At 38.7% G+C, this 19588-nt stretch overlaps 1 protein-coding gene across 2 annotated transcripts in view; it reads right to left on the bottom strand.

The window, feature by feature from the left end:
- The window catches only part of inpp5a (inositol polyphosphate-5-phosphatase A), a 75277-nt gene that overhangs the window by 48211 nt on the left and 7478 nt on the right, over positions 1-19588 (bottom strand). For both annotated transcript variants that reach the window (XM_077729921.1, XM_077729920.1), the window contains exons 2-4: positions 18127-18168; positions 14964-15064; positions 14629-14716 (exon numbers count right to left, since the gene is read on the bottom strand). In XM_077729921.1, the coding sequence (XP_077586047.1) occupies positions 14629-14716; positions 14964-15064; positions 18127-18168 (231 nt within the window). The remainder of the gene's footprint in view (positions 1-14628; positions 14717-14963; positions 15065-18126; positions 18169-19588) is intronic.

The raw sequence follows: 19588 nt of genomic DNA, 5'->3' as shown, positions 1-19588 counted from the left end.
CAGGCACTACATTGCCCAGTTGAACCCTGTCAGTCGGCAGGCTTCTGGACACCCTAATTAGCGGTGAAATGGATGCTTCCATCTGCCAATTTCCTGCCATGCTCATCAGTCGTGCGCTCCCTCCTCTAACCTGCCCGGCAAAGGTCTAGAGCAATAAAACCGTCATAGCACTGACATCCAACTAAATCAAGCACACACACGAAAAAAAAATACATGAATACATTTATACACGATATGACTTAGACTTTAAAATGGACTTTTCTTCCCCGAGTCCAGCTTAATCAAGAAGAAGGAGTTTGATAACTTTGTTAAAATGTTTAAAATGCACTGTAGCGCCAACATTCATTCTATTTGCCTTAGGAAAAATCACAGCAAAAGCATTAGGCTTCACTATCAATCGATCTAAGTGTACCTGTTGAATTTTTAAATAAAACATGCACTATTTCCAAGTGTACATGAAGAACAAACTAAAGTTAATATCTGCCCGGTTTCTGTATTTAAGTAAGCGATGATATTTTCATATATTTTGCTTACAGGTCCATGCAGTCCCACCTAAATATATAACAAACTAATGCACTAGATAAGAGTTGACAAGACATTCTGGCATGGCACTATTGGCATCCAATGCATTTTGTCTAAAAGGGCTGGCAGCGATCATTCACTGCCAAGGGCTTCTAGGCAAAATGTATTAAACGTCTAACACTCTCAAAGGAACTGAAAATTTAGGAATTTCATTTTCTGATGTGTGTACCATATTTATCAGACTATAATGCACACGTGAAATACGTTATTTTCCCAAAAAGAGACATTTCATCTTATGTAATATATCATGTTAAGCTTCTTAATAATGTCGAACCTATTTTGCTGGAGCAAACTCATCCCTCACAAAATCCATGATTAAAATAATGAAACAAATTAAAATTACAATTGCTATTAATAAAACAAAATTGACAACGTTAAAAGATTAAGAACGAATGATATGCATTGGAATTGTGGCCTACTTTCCAGCAGTAATAACTCTGTCGACTGGCCTGAAAAATAACATATTCAAAGAAGCCATGAACAAGATGAATGTCTGCCTAATTTGATCAAATTCAAAAGTCATAACAATTGAGAACATTAAAATGACATTACATCCTCTCTATAATCTCAGAGCACTGCTTGGTTGCCATGGCCATTATTCAATTGTTTCGTTTGCTGGAACATAAAAATAAATTTAATACACTTATCCTCATTAATGTAAATCATATTTAGCTATGGATGTCCAATAATCAAAAAGAATATTTCAACTTGTAATTCCCATCTGAAACACATTCCCATTAAGGAAATAGGCCTGTGCAAATGACAGGTCTTCAAATTCATCGATTTCTTTTTCTGTCTGCAATCTGGAGAGGCTGCTAATGCTGTCAAGGACTGTTCATCAATCTATATTTTTTAACTGATTCGATGTTGCGACTATTCACGTGGCCTCATTTATGAAATAATTGATTGAATTAGGATCATACTGACTGAAAGGAATGGAAGCAAGCTAATCTTTAGAGGTTGCTGTGGATCAAATCCTGAAAGTTTGGCACGGACAAAACTTTGCCTCGTGTGTGTGTGTGTGTGTGTGTGTGTGTGTGTGTGTGTGTGTGTGTGTGTGTGTGTGTGTGTGTGTGTGTGTGTTTGACGATTTCAAAGAGACACACAAAGAGGCTCAAATTAAGGTGCCGAAAGACAAATAAATCAGGAAAATGTCTCATAATGTCAACTGATAACGTAGTCAAATAGCTTACACAAAAAAAAAAATTGTACATGCCCACCTTGGCTTTTGTTACGAAACCAAATTTGAAATCTAAAGAGTGAATTATACTAGCTACTTTTAATTTCGCCATATTATGACTTGTAAAATTAAGATGTGTGACAGGACTCTATTTCTCACCATTAAGAGCCTTTTCTTTTGGCTCGCCCGCATGATACACTGAAAGGATATGACATCTTCATCAACACAGACAAATTGATGGAGGTTTATCAACCCGGGTGCAAAAATTGGATTGCACCTAAGATTTAAGGGAGGAAAAAAAAAAACCCTTCCAAAATATTTTTATTCTCATATGAAAAAAATAAGCAGCTTTCTGTCTGGGTATGAGCAGAGGCGTTCTCGAAGTACAACCGTGCCCACAGGAGCGTGAAGCTTTAGAGGACTGCAAAACATAGGCAGCAGCTCGTCTGAGGCTAAGACGCCCGTCCAGTGGTTCTTTGTGGCCTTCTTTGTCTTTATGTAAAAGCCAATGTGCACCAATGATGTGTTATGTAAAATTCCCAGAGGCTTGATCTAAATGGTTGGATATCCTCCATGCTAGCTTAGTTATACTCGAGTGCATTGCCACTAAGAACACATGGACGCTGCATGAAAAGCAAATGTAAATGCATTCTTGGCTTCTTAGATATCGAGAAATTATGTCATAGGTCTTTTCCTCTTATTGTATCATTATAATAATAAATTTCAAAAAGCGAACAACAGAGCACTTTTTCTTCCGCAGATGTTTCTTTTCATTGGACCAATCACACCATCCGGCCTTTTTATGTGATCCCTCTTAAGACTTAAGAGCTTTGAGATGCGAGTGAGACTGTGTGTGACCTATGCCAGGGAAAGAGTGGCAGCAAACCCGTGTATACCCGTAAATATAACCAAAGCAACGAGCGAAGAAAAGAGGATTTGAAGGGGAACCATGCAAGTCTGAGCAGGTGGTACAGTACTTTACTGCATATCATTAGGTCACATGTGTACAGCATTTTTTAATTTAACAGGACCATTTTTTGAGGTTATGCAGCAAAATATTATATACCTAAATTTGGCATTTGATGTCAAACACTGTCAAAGGGTAGTTAATGGTTTAACCATTAATCCAAAAAGGGAAAACAATTGCATTTGTAAATCGCAAAATTCAGAAGCATGTCTGACTTTTAAGTTCCTGCCGCATATGGAAAATTGTGTATTGGTTCATTTCTCAGCATTCCTTCAAGAGGTATTTCATTCCAAATTGACGGAAGAGTTTGAGTTTTGTTTGAGTGTAATTAAAAATTTCAACCATAATGCTTCAATTTATTTGAATGAGTACAACATCCAATCTAATTACAGAGTTTAGCAAATTAGTAATTAGCAACAGAACAGTGCATTCCGGGTGACATTTTGGTACGAGCTTGTGCAGGGACCTCTTCAATGAGGCACACATTGAGTTTGATTAGTTGCCGTTTGGGAAGTATTATCAACTTAAGATATTTGACATGCGAAGAAAGTATGATTGTCATCTTAAATCTTATAGAGATATCACTTAATATCAGGCATTGAGTTTAGTACAACTGCGATAACTGATGGAGAAAAGCAAGCTTTGGTTATAAGCTTTTATCAATCATCATGGGGAATATGGGAACTTTTCTTTGAAAGCGGCCATCAGTGAGTTAATATATTGTGTATTTAATTGCAAATAAAGATCTATGAAAAGGAAAGAAATCATCATATTTCCTTTAACAGTAAATACTTATCTGGCTATACTTGTTGCCAACAAAAAAATAGATAAATATGCAACATAAAACAAGGGTAACAATTCCAGTGAACATTTATGTGATTGAGGACATTCGATAAATGGGCCAATGCACTCCAGTGGCCAATCATAGGAGATGTATTTTGTATATGAAACAACATTGGGACAATTCATCAACAGCTACAGCAAGCTCTGCCATAAAATTTGTTCATACTAAGTTTCATCAGGCAGACTCTGGAGATCCCCTACTTGCTGGTTTGCCCAGCACCGCCCCTCATCTGCTCAAACCCATCCAAGATGACCTCTGGAAACCCACAGAGACTACATTAATTTTACAAACAAAAAAATCAATTGGCTAAAGAATAAGACAACGAAACGGCCTCTTATTAATACACCAAGGAGGGCACATCCTTTAAGATGGGAGTTTATGGTTGTTTTTTATCAGTAATAGTTTAACAGCCGGTGGCAGCTAGGGGACAAAGCAATTGCTTATTTCCTCCAAACCCAAAGATGAGTCATTCCAAATAAACACATACTCACTAATTTTAAAATACAAAAGGAGGCCATGGGACAATTTCGAAGCCACTGAATGAGTTTGTTATTTCAAGCATATGATACTAATTTGTTTTATGAGATGGCATTAGAATGTTGAGAATTGAAGGCAACAAGTCAAGGCCAATTTTTTTGGCCAATTCCAGGCCATGTGCCATGTACTCTGTTAATATAAAAGTTGGCAACATTATCAAAAATTAGCTGCGGAAATTATGATTTTTTTTATCAATAAAAGCTGATTTCCGTTGAGGGCGAGTGTTTCCAATTTCTTAGTAGATGGGCGGGATAAAAACCAGGATTTTTACATTTGCTGAAATGCTTTTTGTGAGCTACAAATATCCATTATTTCAACATGCCAACAAAAAAAACACATTCAGCATTTTTGAAGTTATTGCAGTATTATTGTATGTGAAAGTAGGATAACTAATACGATTGAGAATTAAAGTGTAATGAATTCTACAGAAAATTGTGGGTTAAAAAATATTAATATAAGAGGAAAATTAAACTTTTGAGGACATCACAATCTTTTTTATATCAAATTCATATAAATAAGTAACTTCTATAAATAAGGCAACTGGCTTTATAGTGTAACTTCCTTTAGAGAGGATTGTATAAATAAAGTGTCCATGCCAGACAGTTATAACAGATAATTGTATATGATAAAAAAAGGCTGCATGATGTGGTGCCATTACTTTGACAGCAAGCGAGGTATCATCATCTGAGAGACGGCTGAGTGACTAAGTGTGAGTGTTTAAAATGGCCTATGTGTTTAAAATGTGCTGCACAATACCTACTAATTCTATTAAGTGCCTCTGTGGTATAGCAGTGTGGTTTTGGGTTGATGTAAATGGAAGGCTGGTTGACTAAACAATGCAATAGCATTAGAATAAGGTGATTGGATGGCAAAGTAGAGTAGACGGCCTATGCCTAGCCTGCTTGGACCTTGCCAAGTCCATTATGTGTATTGGAGACAACTTGACATCCGTCATGGTGAGCTGCCAACCTGAAGAGAAAAGAGGCCGTTGTTTTGTTCAGCCTTTGTTGTCGAGATAGCTTCCACCTTGCAACATCAAGGTATAGATAATGCAATCAAATGAAGACCTTATGAACGATCCATCCCACTTTTCAATCTGCACCGGAACCTGTAGTTTGTTGACAAAACCCTTTTAGTAAACTAATTCAAGGACATGCATATAGACTTGAGTTTTGTGTTTGGACCACCACTAACCAAGCTATCATGAGGTGTGTTCCTTTTCTCTTATAATTGTAGTGACGAATGCAGGCCGACAAGTTTCTCTTGTTTTAAGAAAATAAAAATGATGAAAACCTTGTATCTACGCACCTTGAAGAGATATCAAGCAATTGGAAAGTTAGAAATAATCTGCCTTCTCATTTGATTGAAACTCTCACAGAGGTATTAATTGACAAAATATGTTCAATAACGTGGTTTTAATTTGCAGTGGTGTACAGAATATATTGAGGCAGTTTATTTTTATCTCTGTAACTAGATATTAGATACACGCTCAATTTAATTCAATTTTTAAACTCAATTTAAAATTTAATTCACTATCGCAATTAATTTCCCTCTTGGCCAAATTCAATAGATGCTGGCGGATATTTGTGTAGCACACCACTAAAAAACAGTTCACACAGGCACACACTGGTGTTGGTTGGTGTAATTACTTTTGATATCTTGCTTAATGGTGCCTCAACTGTAGTTAGGAATTTATGTATTTCACATCTTGTCTGCAGATAGTCCCTTGCTACACTAACAGATTGATGTATAAAAGCTAAAATAGTAAATGAATTCCTCTCCAACAATAACCATCAAAACTTCATGACGTTTGTAAAGGCAGAATCTTTCCCTCAATAGCTATTACATTGCGCTTGTGGTCAAGGTTGTTTAAACAGTTGGACCCAGTTTTTGACTATTCTTTTTACTTATTCGGTACCATTGAAATACATATACATATAATCCTGGCTGCAAATGATGGCCAGCTTTCTGACAATGGGCATCATACATAGCCCAAACAGGTCTATGATATCAATATAGCACCAAAACCACACAAAAAGAGTTTTTTACGTGTTAATTTGTATTTAAAATTGCTTTTGTCAGTTTCCAGACATACAGCCATATTTATTTATTTCCAACAGACGAGACACTGATCCCGTAAGTACAAAAGCCTCAGCCAATTATTCTGCGGGGTAGTCAAAAAAAGAGCACTTGTTTAATGCAGAATTGTTTGAGTGTCTTCATCTGAGATGAGCGTCAAGACGATTCAACTATAATAATTACCCCATAACGCAACGCTTACCACCAGACAAGCCACAGCCCTTCTTCAAACGAGGAAGAAATTGCTTGGATTTAATGTAACGATTTTCCTACCCCCCTCACGTTGATTATAACAGGTTGTGCGTGACACTGGGCAAGAGTGAGGAGATCAATTCCCCTGGAAGGGTTGTCTTCTTCCGACAGCCCAATGAGCCAGGATGAGTGGAGGAATCACGGACCAGCACATTGACAACCACCCGATTTTAACCTTCTTGTGTTGTACATGATAGCGAGCACCAGTAAAGGGGCTCCCCTTGGACCGAGTGAGTGACCGCCGATGCATCCATTCATCCGTCCCTCTATAGTAATACACAGGCAACGCGGGGAAAAAGGTCAGGCCGGCTGAATGTGGCTGGCAAACAGGCAGCAGGGGGTCTAGTGGCCCTCGGATGAATCACAGGAGAATTGGTGCATGGCAGTGAATGAATAAGCCGCCATAGCTCCCCAAACCCCATTATTTCCCTCCTTCTCCAACTGGGCCTGAAATTCATGTCTGCGCATGCTGCCAGTTCATTAGGGGGAGGATGTCATTCCTCTTCTGGCTGCTGCAGGACAGGCCAGGCGGGCCCCAGGAGGACCCAGCTCGGTTTAATTCCACATCAACCGCTCCACTGAGGGCCTTAATCTCTGCTTGTGTGATCAATACTATATCAGTGTAAATTAAAATGACAATTTTAAAGTAATTAAGCCTGTTAATGCTCGATTCAAATGTCATTATTTGTACAAGGAGAAGCAGAGGAGAAATTTTCTCGGCGTGTGAGTGTCCGTGTTTGTGCGTGTGCGTGTAATGGTGTCAGGGGGATTTGTGGTAGGGAGGGGGCTATGTCCACAGTGACAGGTAAAACGCTTTAACTAGAACAGCACATTTTTGCCGCTGTAGTCACAAAAAGAAGGGTTTAACAAAAGCAGATTAACTCTCCACCCATGCCGGCCTGCAGACCTCTCCAATTTCAGAGGAGGGTAACCCAATTGCTGAAATCTGATTTGCACAGGCAAACCCAATTACGGCCATATTAGATGAGAAGTGGCAGGGAGAGAATGCTTGCAGAGGGAATCAGGGGAAAAAATAATAGGGCTGGGGTATTTAGGAGGGGGGTAAAAGAAATGTGACACAATAAAAATGCACTTAAGAATAGAATGAAGCTCAGCAGTAATTGTGTGATTAGATTATTTGTGTCTACCCGCTCACTTTGCTTTTGAAACGCTATTGGGAGTCATTGTGATGGTTAGAATGAAATAAATGGGGCCCACTGTTAACCCTGCGTCTGTGTGTGTCCTCTCTCATGTGAGCTGAGGTGATGTGTAAGTGAAAAGGAAATTAAATGATCACATTGTTGCTTGTTATTATGACAGGCTCACAGCCAATAGCCAGCGACCCGCTACTACTCACTCATAGAGAAGATTCACCAATTACTTCCAGTCGCAGTACTGTATTTGGGGGGGCCACACGGGGCTGGGTAAAACTTCCAATTGACATGATTTACCTATACATTTGTCCTAATCCCGAAAAGAGACAGGGACATATCTTCTAATTCACAAAGAATGCTATAAACTAAATGCTCATCTGTTGACAAGAAAGCAGGGGATGAAGAAAAGCAAACACCACAGATTCAAAGATCAATCATGGATGTATACATTATGTCGATGCTCAGCTCAGCCAAACTACAAACCACAAAACAGACAAAGCTGTTGTCATTATTGAATTTGGTTTTAAATGGATGGGTTTTGTTTGTTTTTGCACTTTCATAACAAATGCTCCGATTACTTTGAAACAACATTAGATCCAAAACCCAAAGCATTGTTCTGAGTGACGTCGTTCTGTGAACTTAAATTAGTAATTATACCCTGAAATCACATGAGGGAAAACCAAGATAATGACTATGGAGGGTGCTTTTACACAACCCTGAAGAAGGGTAAAAGATATATGGGGGCTTTTCAATCGTCTGAAGAATATATTTGTTCGCGTCTAAGCTGTCCGATCTATCACACTGTCTGACTGGAGTTTCAGGCGCCAGCTCTTATTAATTATCAAATCATTTGGAGAAGAGGGTGACAAGAGTGAAGTGTTGGAAATGGGTGACCAGGCAACTGATCAATTGAAGCAATTGCTCCACAAGAACTCTGCTGAGGGTGATTAAGGTCAGATTGGTTGTTTGTTCCAGGAGTGGTAAGGTTGCGCAAAGGCTGATGATGGTAAGTGAGCTCACAATCTTATAATGCAAACATAAGGGATTGCCTGTCCACATTACTACCTCAAATGTTAACCTATTTAAAGTCTATTTAGACAAAAAGGAAAATCTACCATTTTCATTGACATCAATGACTGATTTGGCTTTTTGAGGGTGGTGCAGGTTAGACAGAGAAGAGCTAATTACTATCAAGAAGCAGACTACAGATACTCTTGTTTAAAAAAGAAATGTTGGAAAAAGTTTTAATAATGAATGATGTTTTGAGCTCTAGACTCAATGTATTATCAATATTACATTTATTTAGTTTTTACCCATATGAGTAATATATTTTCCAGAAATAAAACACATTGAGCTTTTGTTCCTGTATCCACACATGGATAATGATCAAATGGCATCATAATTTAAATATGTCTGTTGCCTGTATCCCTTTTTGTCTGCCAATAAATGTCAACAATAAATCATATTACAACATCCATGCTGGGTTTGCCTATACAAGCATGCATGCTTAGTCTTATGATGCATACTCATTATTTTAGAGTGAAGTGACTGGGGTGGGGGAGTTGGGAGGAAACCCCCCCGCCCTTTCTCCTTGGAGGAAGAGAGGACTGTGAAGGCTGTGAGGGCTCTCAATAGAAGGAGGATTATGGAAATCAAAGAGATTAGCTAATGGGAATATAATGGCCAGCAACTGCCTGGGTCAGATGGGCCATGCAAATGAAGCAGCGATAGCCACTGGTGAAGGGAGGATCGATATGTATGGGTAAAGTGGTGGCTAATGATAGCCCTATATCAAGATGCGCAAGACAGCCATAAATGAACAATGGACACCCCCTACTCACAACCCACTCACACACATATGAAGTAAGTATATCATGTAGGGGAGGGATGCCAAAAGACAGAAGAGAGCTTTCAAGGGGGAGCGCAATTGGGAAGCAGAAGATCTCGCCAGCTCTGTCTCGTCGATGTCAACAGGCAGCGTGTGCTTGCATGGCTCTCATCGGTCCTGACAAAGCACTGAGATGCAGATACCGGTTTAGTGTCGTTCTCCACGCTCCACCAAGTATCTATTCATCCCGACTTGGCCTCGAAACACAACAAACGTCCTTGTGGACAATCAATACTAGTGCGGCTTGGACTGCCAAGTATTACGACAGAATTTAGATACACTAAATAGTTTACATTCCTATGGACTGTGGACAATGTGACATCTTCCATTTAGGTGTGCAGGTATTAACCTTCTCAAGATGTATGAGGTAAAGCGATACCGTAAAACGGCGCAGTACGGGAGATATGAAAGCTTTTATCATCTAAATAATTGGAACATCACCTATCTTATATATCAGAATACCAATTTGGAGAATGTCAGAAAAATTTCAATTCCAGGTGCGGGGTGGCAGGGACCAGCACGCCGTGCTTGGCCTCTCCCCCTTTCATTTTCATTCCTGCCCGCTCGGCACAGTCATTCATCAGGACCAGGGCAGAGGACACTTTCCGGCTGCTCACAAATGCATGGAGCAAGCAATAAAATTAACCTTGTGGCAATTGTTTTCCCAACCATTTGATGGTTCTGTGTCAGCTCATCAGTTAAAGCGCCGGAGGATAAAAAGTCATCCTCGGATGTTCAACAAATTATGACTTGGAGTGAAGGAGACAGCAAGCTGATTGACGCTAAACTAATGCTGGATTATTGAGTGTGATCTGAAAATCACTAAAGAGAATCAGGGGCTTGATATTTTATGATTAGAAGACGAACCAAAAACATGGTTGTCTGTCATTTAATGCTCAGCTCGACATGGTTTCACAAGGCCGGCGGGGAAAAGCAGTAGACGAGAAACGAACGGAGGGAGGAATAAAAATCCTTCACATGGTGTTTATTTTCTCTCAACCGCTCCACACCAATCAATATTTTTAATTTGGGCCCCGAGTTATTATTTTTCACATCACTGCGTGCGGCGTAAAGTGGCTCATATTTTAGCACTAAAAAGATCGATATGACAGGCTCACCTTCACTCTGCACCCACTGTAGTTGGGGCACACACATAATGGACACTGGCTGGGAGCAAGCTGTTCTGCCTCATGGTGGAAAAAACAGCATTACAGAGCAAACATCTGCAGATTTTAAACTGCTCGGCCCATGTGCCAACAACTACTTACTTCGATCTTAAAAGTATACATTATTAGTATTGCAATGATGCGATTTTTGTACTCGCGATACAGCTGCCTTGTATCGGCAGATAAAAAAAATATACACAGAGTCTTAGGGGTTCCCGGAGCCTTCTTCGTAATCCCTAAAAAACGATGACATCATTATAGTGCAGTATCGGTACTGATGCAAGTATGGCTATTGGTGTGACACTATTCATTACATACATCTCAGAAAATATTTTCAGAGTAAATGCCCTCTCTCTTCAGGTCATAATTCACGGCTGATGGCACATTCATTGATTGTTGCTCAAAACGTCTCCTGATTAAATGTGAGAATGTGTGGTGGCTTGCATTAGTGTTTATTCGACTTTGACACTGCGCATGTGAGTGTGTATATGCACTTATGTGTGGCCTAAGCATATGAGTGATGGTCGTGCAGAGTTATTGCCTTGCAATATTAAAGAGCTGACATCTACTCCATTCAAGTGGCCTTAGCTGATGTCGTACTTCCCACCATATTGAAATAAGACCGCCACTTAGATTTAGTTTTGCAATATTTTAAACTGCTTCTAAAGCTGGCAGGAGGAGAGCAGCTCCTGCTAGTTAATCTCCGTGTGTAAAACCAACATACTGTACACGGGGAATCATCCTCTTTGACCCCACTTTCTCTTGCTGTATATAATTTTTACATGCAAGCCTATTTTGTTTTACAATAATAAAAAAAGAACAGGGGGTGGTGATATAAGATGCAGTTTAAAAAGGTGATAAATGCATTTGACACATTTCTGAGCCATACTGCAAACACACACTGAGGTGTTGTCAGCACAGAGGGACACTAAGTGTTCATAAATTCCTAGCTGAGCAAGGCGGTACTGATGATTGTATTACAACATGCTGCCTAGAGGAGAATTAAGACTCACCTCAAGATTGAGAGAAGCTGAGCTACGGTAAATGCTGACAGATCTGCTTGTTGAAGCACAGATTATTATGTGCTGAGGACGATGTAGTGGGTAATCAAATAATATCGACGACTGCTTATACTTCAGCTTTTACCTTGATAACACAACACCATCATATTCAGTATATTGTTACATGCACAATAACCTGCTTAGTCTTTTTTTGCCACAAAGGCACAAAGACAAACTTATGTTCTTGTCAAGTGCAAAGAAAAGTTTCAAGATAGTTGGAGTAAATGTGTATACTGGGGCACAACAATGCTGCAGCAGAAAATGGTAAAATTACTAAAATGGGTTCTCAATGCATTAATCTTCAGAAGGATGTGAAGTATGGCACATCCACTGACTGATTGATTAAATACAGTAGTTAGTTAAGAGATGTCTGTTAGTCCACACATGATGTGTTTATTACTCTGATAGTTACGTAAGTACACGCTCACATAGCAGAAGGATATATCATTTCTGTCTTGTCAAGCCACACAGACTGATTTATTCTCCATTGTTTCTGCCTTTCAGAACTTGTAGACCAAAGACGAAGGTTGCCTTTGATTTCCCGTTAAAATGCTTTGGAAAACATAGTTAGCATATTAGACATGGTTTGCGTGGGTATGGTGCAGTTCTACACATGTCGAAGTGTGTGTATAAATTGGGAACATGAGCAGACATTCAAGCACATCATTTGAAATGACATGAGCAGCAGCTCCAGGGCCAGGCCCACGATAAATATTAATGGCCAGGAACATGTGGATTGGGAGTTGAGTTATCGGGGCGGGTCTTCCTAATTGACATTTTACCTGCTGTATACCTTAACAGGACTGTAAAACACCAACTCTCAGCCACAGGGGTGTCATGTCAGTCAAGTTACATCCTATCATTGCAAGCCCTTACTAAGATAAGACAAGATAAGAACATATTAATTTAAGACTCTATTGCCCAAGTGTGTCGTTTTTATGCTGATTAGCACCTCACAAAAACCAGTCTAATGTATACTTGTATACATTGTCTTTACCCCCAAAGACAACTGGGATAACCTTCAGCTCAACCCCAAACTGTTCCAATAGATTAAGTACAACAATAAAAGCAGACACCAAATAATCCTTAATATATAAACCAGAGGAAAAATATTTTTCCAGGAAACCCTTTCAAAAAATCACTGTCTTTCAAAAATCAAAAAAGGCACTCACTTACTTACACCCACGCACAACACACACACACACACACACACACACACACACACACACAGAGCAAATAAACAAGCTGACCTTTATTTTAACATACACCGGCTACATTACCATATTCACACTCAATCAAACAATTCACTTGCACTTCTTGGGACAGCAAGCAACTGCATACAGAATACAACAACACACACACAAGGAGCAGAAGGCTCGGACTCCTGAAACTTGCCACTTACATTATCTGAAAATTGACAGGTGGAGCAGACAACAAACAATTCTCCCCGCAGCACGGTGGGAAAAAAATCGAAGATTGAGAAAACAAATATGAGTGATGTCATCAAAGCTAAATGGCAAGCCCTGTGTGAGGGTGACTAAAGAGTCTATTCATATTTACTGTTGCCTGAATTTCAATGGAAACATCACAGAAAAGACAGACGTTGTTTCTCTTTCCACAGACCAAATCACAATGACAAGAGCAAACTGTGATTTCTATTTGATGAGAATAAAAATACAGCAAAAAGGTTAATCTATACACAAACACGATTAAATAAACAGCTCATAATGCCAAGATATGAAATGGCACATAATTACATTTCCAAAAGGCCAGCGTTTGTAATATTCTTTTAAAGAGCATGTGTGAGTCAGTGGGTGCTGTGATTTATGAGAGTTTGTGGAAATGCAGTGGAGCATGGCGGAAATGCTGAAAACATGTTGGAGGACAACGATAGACACATCTCAACAAACACACACACACACAGACACACACACACACACGCAGTGACTTCACTACTTTTACGAGCACAAAATCTGGTATGATGATAAAGTAAGAAGACAGAAAATTATGTATCTTTTATGTAATGTTTAAAAACATTCTTGAAATCATTGTATATTTCAACCAGAACGGTTTACGATATATACAAAATAAGAAATACATAAGAGGTTGGAAAAGCCTAACTCTAATTCTTATATTTGAGTGTTTAGCGCCACCAAGAGGAAAAGTAGTGCTTCTGTTACAAGCGTGTAAGGAAAAACTTTTGACAAGCCAAAAAAGAAAGATAATTGTATATACAGTCAATTTTTATAGATTAAAAATGACTGGAGGTTTTGTGTTTATATGTTTTATGTATTCCGAGTTCATGTGCAATTGGTCTTAAAAGACAACACAGAAAAGTATAGAAAAATTATTGTAAATGGTACAATAAGAAACTTTTTTAGACGTTTTGGGAAAACCTAACCTTAGAATATAATATAGATATAATATAATAATTTCTTTAGGGGGAGGACAAAACTCAGCAGCATTTAAATTTGTGTCTACACAGATGAAACCAAAGATTTTTAATAGGGAAGCAAAATATTATTGTGCTATTGAATCAATAAAAGTAAAGTCGAATGGATAGAAAATACCCTTTTTTAAGTTGAACATGCATATGAGGATAAAATGTACATGTCTATTTGTGTGGTGGGCAAAGATTTTAGAGACAGGGACAGTTTCAAAGACCTATACTGCCACCTGTCGGGTATATAATATCAATGCATACTAAATGGGAACAGTGTATTTATCTAATGCACTTAACATGATTACCATCCACTTTTCTAGAGTTACTATTGAGCTGCTACTGATTCCACAAAATCCAACCCACAATAAGCAAGCTTAATCTGCTACATACATAATCACAATCTAGACATTTCTCTTCTGAGCACTTCAAGATCTTAAATGTAGCGCCTGTCAAAAAGATGAAAACATAGACTTACTGTGAAATGTTCTGGGGACTTGTAATTTTCATCAAGGTAGACGCGAGCTCTGCTGTACTCCTTCATGGCATCACTAGACAACAGCTCTCTGGTGAAAATACACAAAAACATAAATTTAGTTAAGTTAATAATTTGAGTAATTACGGGATTTGTATTATGTGTAAAGGACCTCAATGAAATAACATGAGCAGTGATTGCCATTGCTATCCAATGCAAAAGAAAGACATACTTTGTTAGGGGGTGCAAGAACATTAAAAATAGCAGTGTGTGAATAAGGATCGGAAATTACAACTTTGGAAAAAGACTCATTGTTTATACACACATTGTTTACTTACTTGACAAAACTATCCACGTGTGACATGGAAGCCTCATAATTCTTCCCACCCACTTCTTGACAGTGCACAGCTAAGAAATGAGGCTTATGTGACTGAACTGTCTGTAAAACAAAAGAGTTAAAGATTTAATTCAAAACAAGACAAAACAAATTGGAATTGACAAGTTAAATGTATGCAAGGATATTTATATTCATCATTTAGAAACCAATTGATGTATATAAAATGAATTGGGGCAAAAATAAAACAGAAGGCAGGGTTATCATTTTGGGCCATCTTAACCTTTCAATGACTGTCTTTTAAAGCTGCTGACTAGACACCACTGTGTTTCTAAAATTAAAAACCAAACTTGCATGATAATACATGACTAACACAACAGTTTGAACAGGTGTCAATTTTTCATTTATCCCTACACAGCTTTGTGACATGCAACAACATGTTCACTAGGAGCATAACAAGTGTGTTGCATAATCGTAACATAGACCCTTCACTTAATCGTTACTTAGGGATGTGTTTCTGTTTCTAAATGCATGTACATCAGCTTGTGACAAATGCTCAAATGTCAATATTTGTTCAGACATGCGGTCTCGCACGACTCGCTGTACCAACAGCAACTTTACTACTGTTGCAACAATAATGGGAGGACAATTTACCAGGAATCCAAATACAGTTACTAAGCATTTTATGAATGTACTTCAACATGAATACATACAGTATAAATTTGTCCACCAAGTCCTGTAGCCTCCTGCTTGGAAGTGTTTGTGAGTGTTCTGTCAGGGGTGTTCAGAGTGGCTGACCTCTAATGGAAAATCAATATCACGGAGTGATTTACAGCACTAGGGCACTCACAAGGTCAGCCTATGGATGGCAGGCAAAGCTATACATCAGTGTCATAGAGTGTTGTGAGTGGGGGGGGAGCTATAAATGGCCTGTGGACCCCAACCCAGCCCAGACACTTCACGAGCAGCCCACCTCAGTAATGCATTATGCTCACTACAGGCCCAATCAAATAAAATTAATGTATAGCAATAACACTATGGATTTTCCATCAACCTATGGCTTGTCACTTATCTCAATGACCCACAAATGAGAAGGCTCAAAGCAGCTCAAACTTGCAAAGATTAGTAGACCTATCAGCTCTGAGTGGGAAAGGGCACATTTTCAAGAAGCTTTCGCCAATTAGCTGGAGCAAAGATGACTTGAGTATATTTTCGTGTACAAATTGTGTCATTCAGCTGCTCTCAGTTTATCTTTCCAGGTGATAAATTTAGCTCGGGTTTGTTTAACAAACATTAGTTAGTTAACATTAGTTAGTTAAATCATGTAATTTTCTCACAACGTGACCACAATACAAGTCCACGTAATGATAATGTAAATGTTTAAATGTGCATTAAAAATGCACATTAAAATCAATTCATATTCGTTTAGAACTGCTGTAATACAGCTAGCTACATCACTGCCCTGTTTAATACTTAAACATTTAAATTGTATTCTGTATAACAAAGACCACCCGTTTCGATGCGTGTTCAAGCAACCTGCGGATTATAGTTAGGTGCGCTTCATAGAGTGCAATGTTATGGGTAATTAAGAAAATAATATGTAAACTACATTAAATATTTACTACATACTACTTCAAAATATTACTCCCTTTACAAGACTGAATGTGGGGGGACCAAACAATTACTGGCCAGTAATAGTGCAGACAAGTCCAAAATGTCATACAATGCAAATCCATATTTACCCTACCAGAGCAGTGGCGGATTTCCATTTACCAATTGTGTGCAAGGACCAAGCCAATTTGTTTTTGCCAACATTTCGCAATAGAAATCTGCTCCCTTTTTAATGAATTAGGTTTGTTGTATGCGTCCATTTGGACCGCAGTGCAACATTTTAATCACCAATTATCAGAGTGAGTGAATTGGACACTGTTACAGACACACCACTGATCTGTGAAAATTCCATTCACCTAAGGAATTCCCCCACAGTTCATTGGTGTGGGCATATACAGACAGAGTCCAAGTATATCAATATTCGAAGGAGGAGTAGAGGTTTAAACAAGGCGGCAGTGTGACCTTTGCTACAGTTGCAAGTCGATAAAGTGAAGTTTAACAGCTTGTCTTGTTTATTTTATAGGACGTTGCATAGAGACCTCGGCGGGCATATACAAAATGAGCACGCCTTTCCTTATTGGCCTTTAGGTCAGTCACTGTTGATTGAACTACAGCACACCTTTAAGCAGGTTTGATCCACAAGTGTATTATCTGTATATGTTGAAAAACTGAAGTTTGTAAATAAATAATTTTATCTGTGTCATTTTACTATATGGGACAGACTTTGGATGATATTTTCGAGTTGTCCGATGAAATTACCGAAAATCATTTAAAAAAATATATTTAATTGATTGCTTGTTTTTGTAAGAAACAAAAATTGGTCGGCTGTCATTGACCATTTTTTTAGGCCACCACGCACGAGTTCAGAGTCATGCGTTTTTCCATGACATCAGTACAGGGCTGGCATGTGGGACAGCCTGAACCACACAAACCACACCTCACACTGACTTCTTGGTCTCGTTGAGCACTCCTTTTCTCTCTCTCTTTCTCACTCACTCACTTGTTCTCTGCTCCACTTTGCAAACAATCGTCGAGCTTATATATATTTTCCTAGAAATGCAAAAAAACGCAACACTTCATTGCAGTGATTTAGTACAGAGAATGAAATCTGAATGTGAAACAATTACATTAGTGTTCAATATAATAGCGGTCCAATGTGACTAACCAGATTTAGCCACGTTTTCAGTACATTTTTATTGCGACATGTCAAACAAGTTACCAGTAGGAAATCAACAAAATATGTATAGATTGGAGTATATGTATATTCTTGTAGCTTTGTGTTTGACCTGAGCCAAAAGCAATGTGGACCTGTCTACATTTAGTTCCAGGTACCGGTCCTAACATGTTTGTTAGGTAAATTTCGATTTAGTTACTTATTTTGATAATTCCCTTTAACCATATACAACACTAGTGACACCACAATGAAATTAAAGCATAGTACTCTTAAATATGATATTTAACAGAGGCTAAACATTTTAGTAAACCCCACACAAATCCCATTTATTGTTTGTTAGACAGAAACGCTAACATGATCAAGGCCAGACATACATACGTACCTGGTAAAACTCCCTCAGCCATGTTTTCTGTAGATTTTCAGGCTGAAAGGAAAGGAAATACATTGTTATTTGTGGTCAGAATATCATCCCTATTCACACATTGGAAGAAGTCATTTTCTAATCTCATCTCATCTCATTTTCTTAACCACTTTATCCTCAATAAAGTCACGGGGGTTCTGGAGCCTATCCCAGCGGACATCGGGCCAGAGGCGGAGGGACACCCTGAATAGGTGACCAGCCAATCGCAGGCCACAAGGAGAAAAACAACCATTCACAGTCACACTCATACTTAGGGGCAATTTAGAGTGCCCAATCAGCCTACCACGCATGTCTTGAATGTGGGAGGAAACTGGAGTACCCGGGGAAAACCGAAGCAGGCCCGGGGAGAATGGCACACAGGTGGATCAAACTGGATTTGAACCCATAACTCCCACTGAGGCCGACACGCTAATTGCTCAGCCGCCGGCTGCCTAATTTTCTAATGAGGATTTAAAAGAAAAAAAGTGTGTGTGTACTGACATGGTTCATGGTCACTACACTAGATAACCCATCAACCTGTCCGCTATTTTCATTATTTTGCAATGTCTCTATCACTATTCCAGTCCTTTTTCCTAAACTCTAAAAGGCTATTTTGAGAAGTGGACTCCATTTCCACTGTGCAACAGAAAAAAAGACATGGCCCTGGGTTGTCTACTGTACCATTTAAGGAGAAATCTTCCTGTGCCGATAACTAGGTCTGATGAGCAGCAGTTGTGTGTATAGAGATGTCCTTGCATTCTTGTTAACTATGTGCAGAATAATCATTTATTTCAAACCTTATAGCTAGGCTGAATTTAATCATTTGCCAAATTTACCCCAAAAATATTTGCAAAAGGATCGTCTCATACACCCATTCAGATTTCAAGTTGGTACTTTGTGAGCCAATGAGATGGCACTGAATAAATAGAGATATCTTTGTGTTTTGATTGATAAAAGCAAAATGTGACTGTCATGTGCTTGATAGTTTTAATTATTTAATTATTTTATTTATGTTTTTGTGACTGAACTCTCGCTGAACTGCGACAGATGTATCTCACCACACTTGCCTGCTTTGTGAACCAACGTCAATATGTTTTCACTCTAGCTACCAGAGCTTAAGTAATAGGTACATAAATGAGACGCACGCTTGTCTAAACAGGCAAGTAACATGAGAAGAGGTTTCACACTTAAAGCAAGAGGCCATCTTCAATTTTTAATGTCCTGTTGGTGCATGAATTAAGTTAACTTTATTAGAAGTCCTTTGTCGGGACAATTGTTTCGCAGCAGCTCGCAGCCACACGACAGAGGTGCATACAAACAACAACAGCAATAACAATGTAGAGGATTTGGCCAGTCCGTTTAATAAATGCCACTGGAACATTAATATTCACAGCCATACTACCAGTTTTAATGAACTTGACGTCGATCATTGGGAATGACAGGC

The sequence above is a fragment of the Stigmatopora nigra genome, chromosome 12, assembly GCF_051989575.1.
Source record: "Stigmatopora nigra isolate UIUO_SnigA chromosome 12, RoL_Snig_1.1, whole genome shotgun sequence".
NCBI lineage: Eukaryota > Metazoa > Chordata > Actinopteri > Syngnathiformes > Syngnathidae > Stigmatopora > Stigmatopora nigra.
The sequence above is the reverse complement of the archived record's forward strand: the minus strand, read 5'-3'. Positions and strand labels throughout refer to the sequence as shown.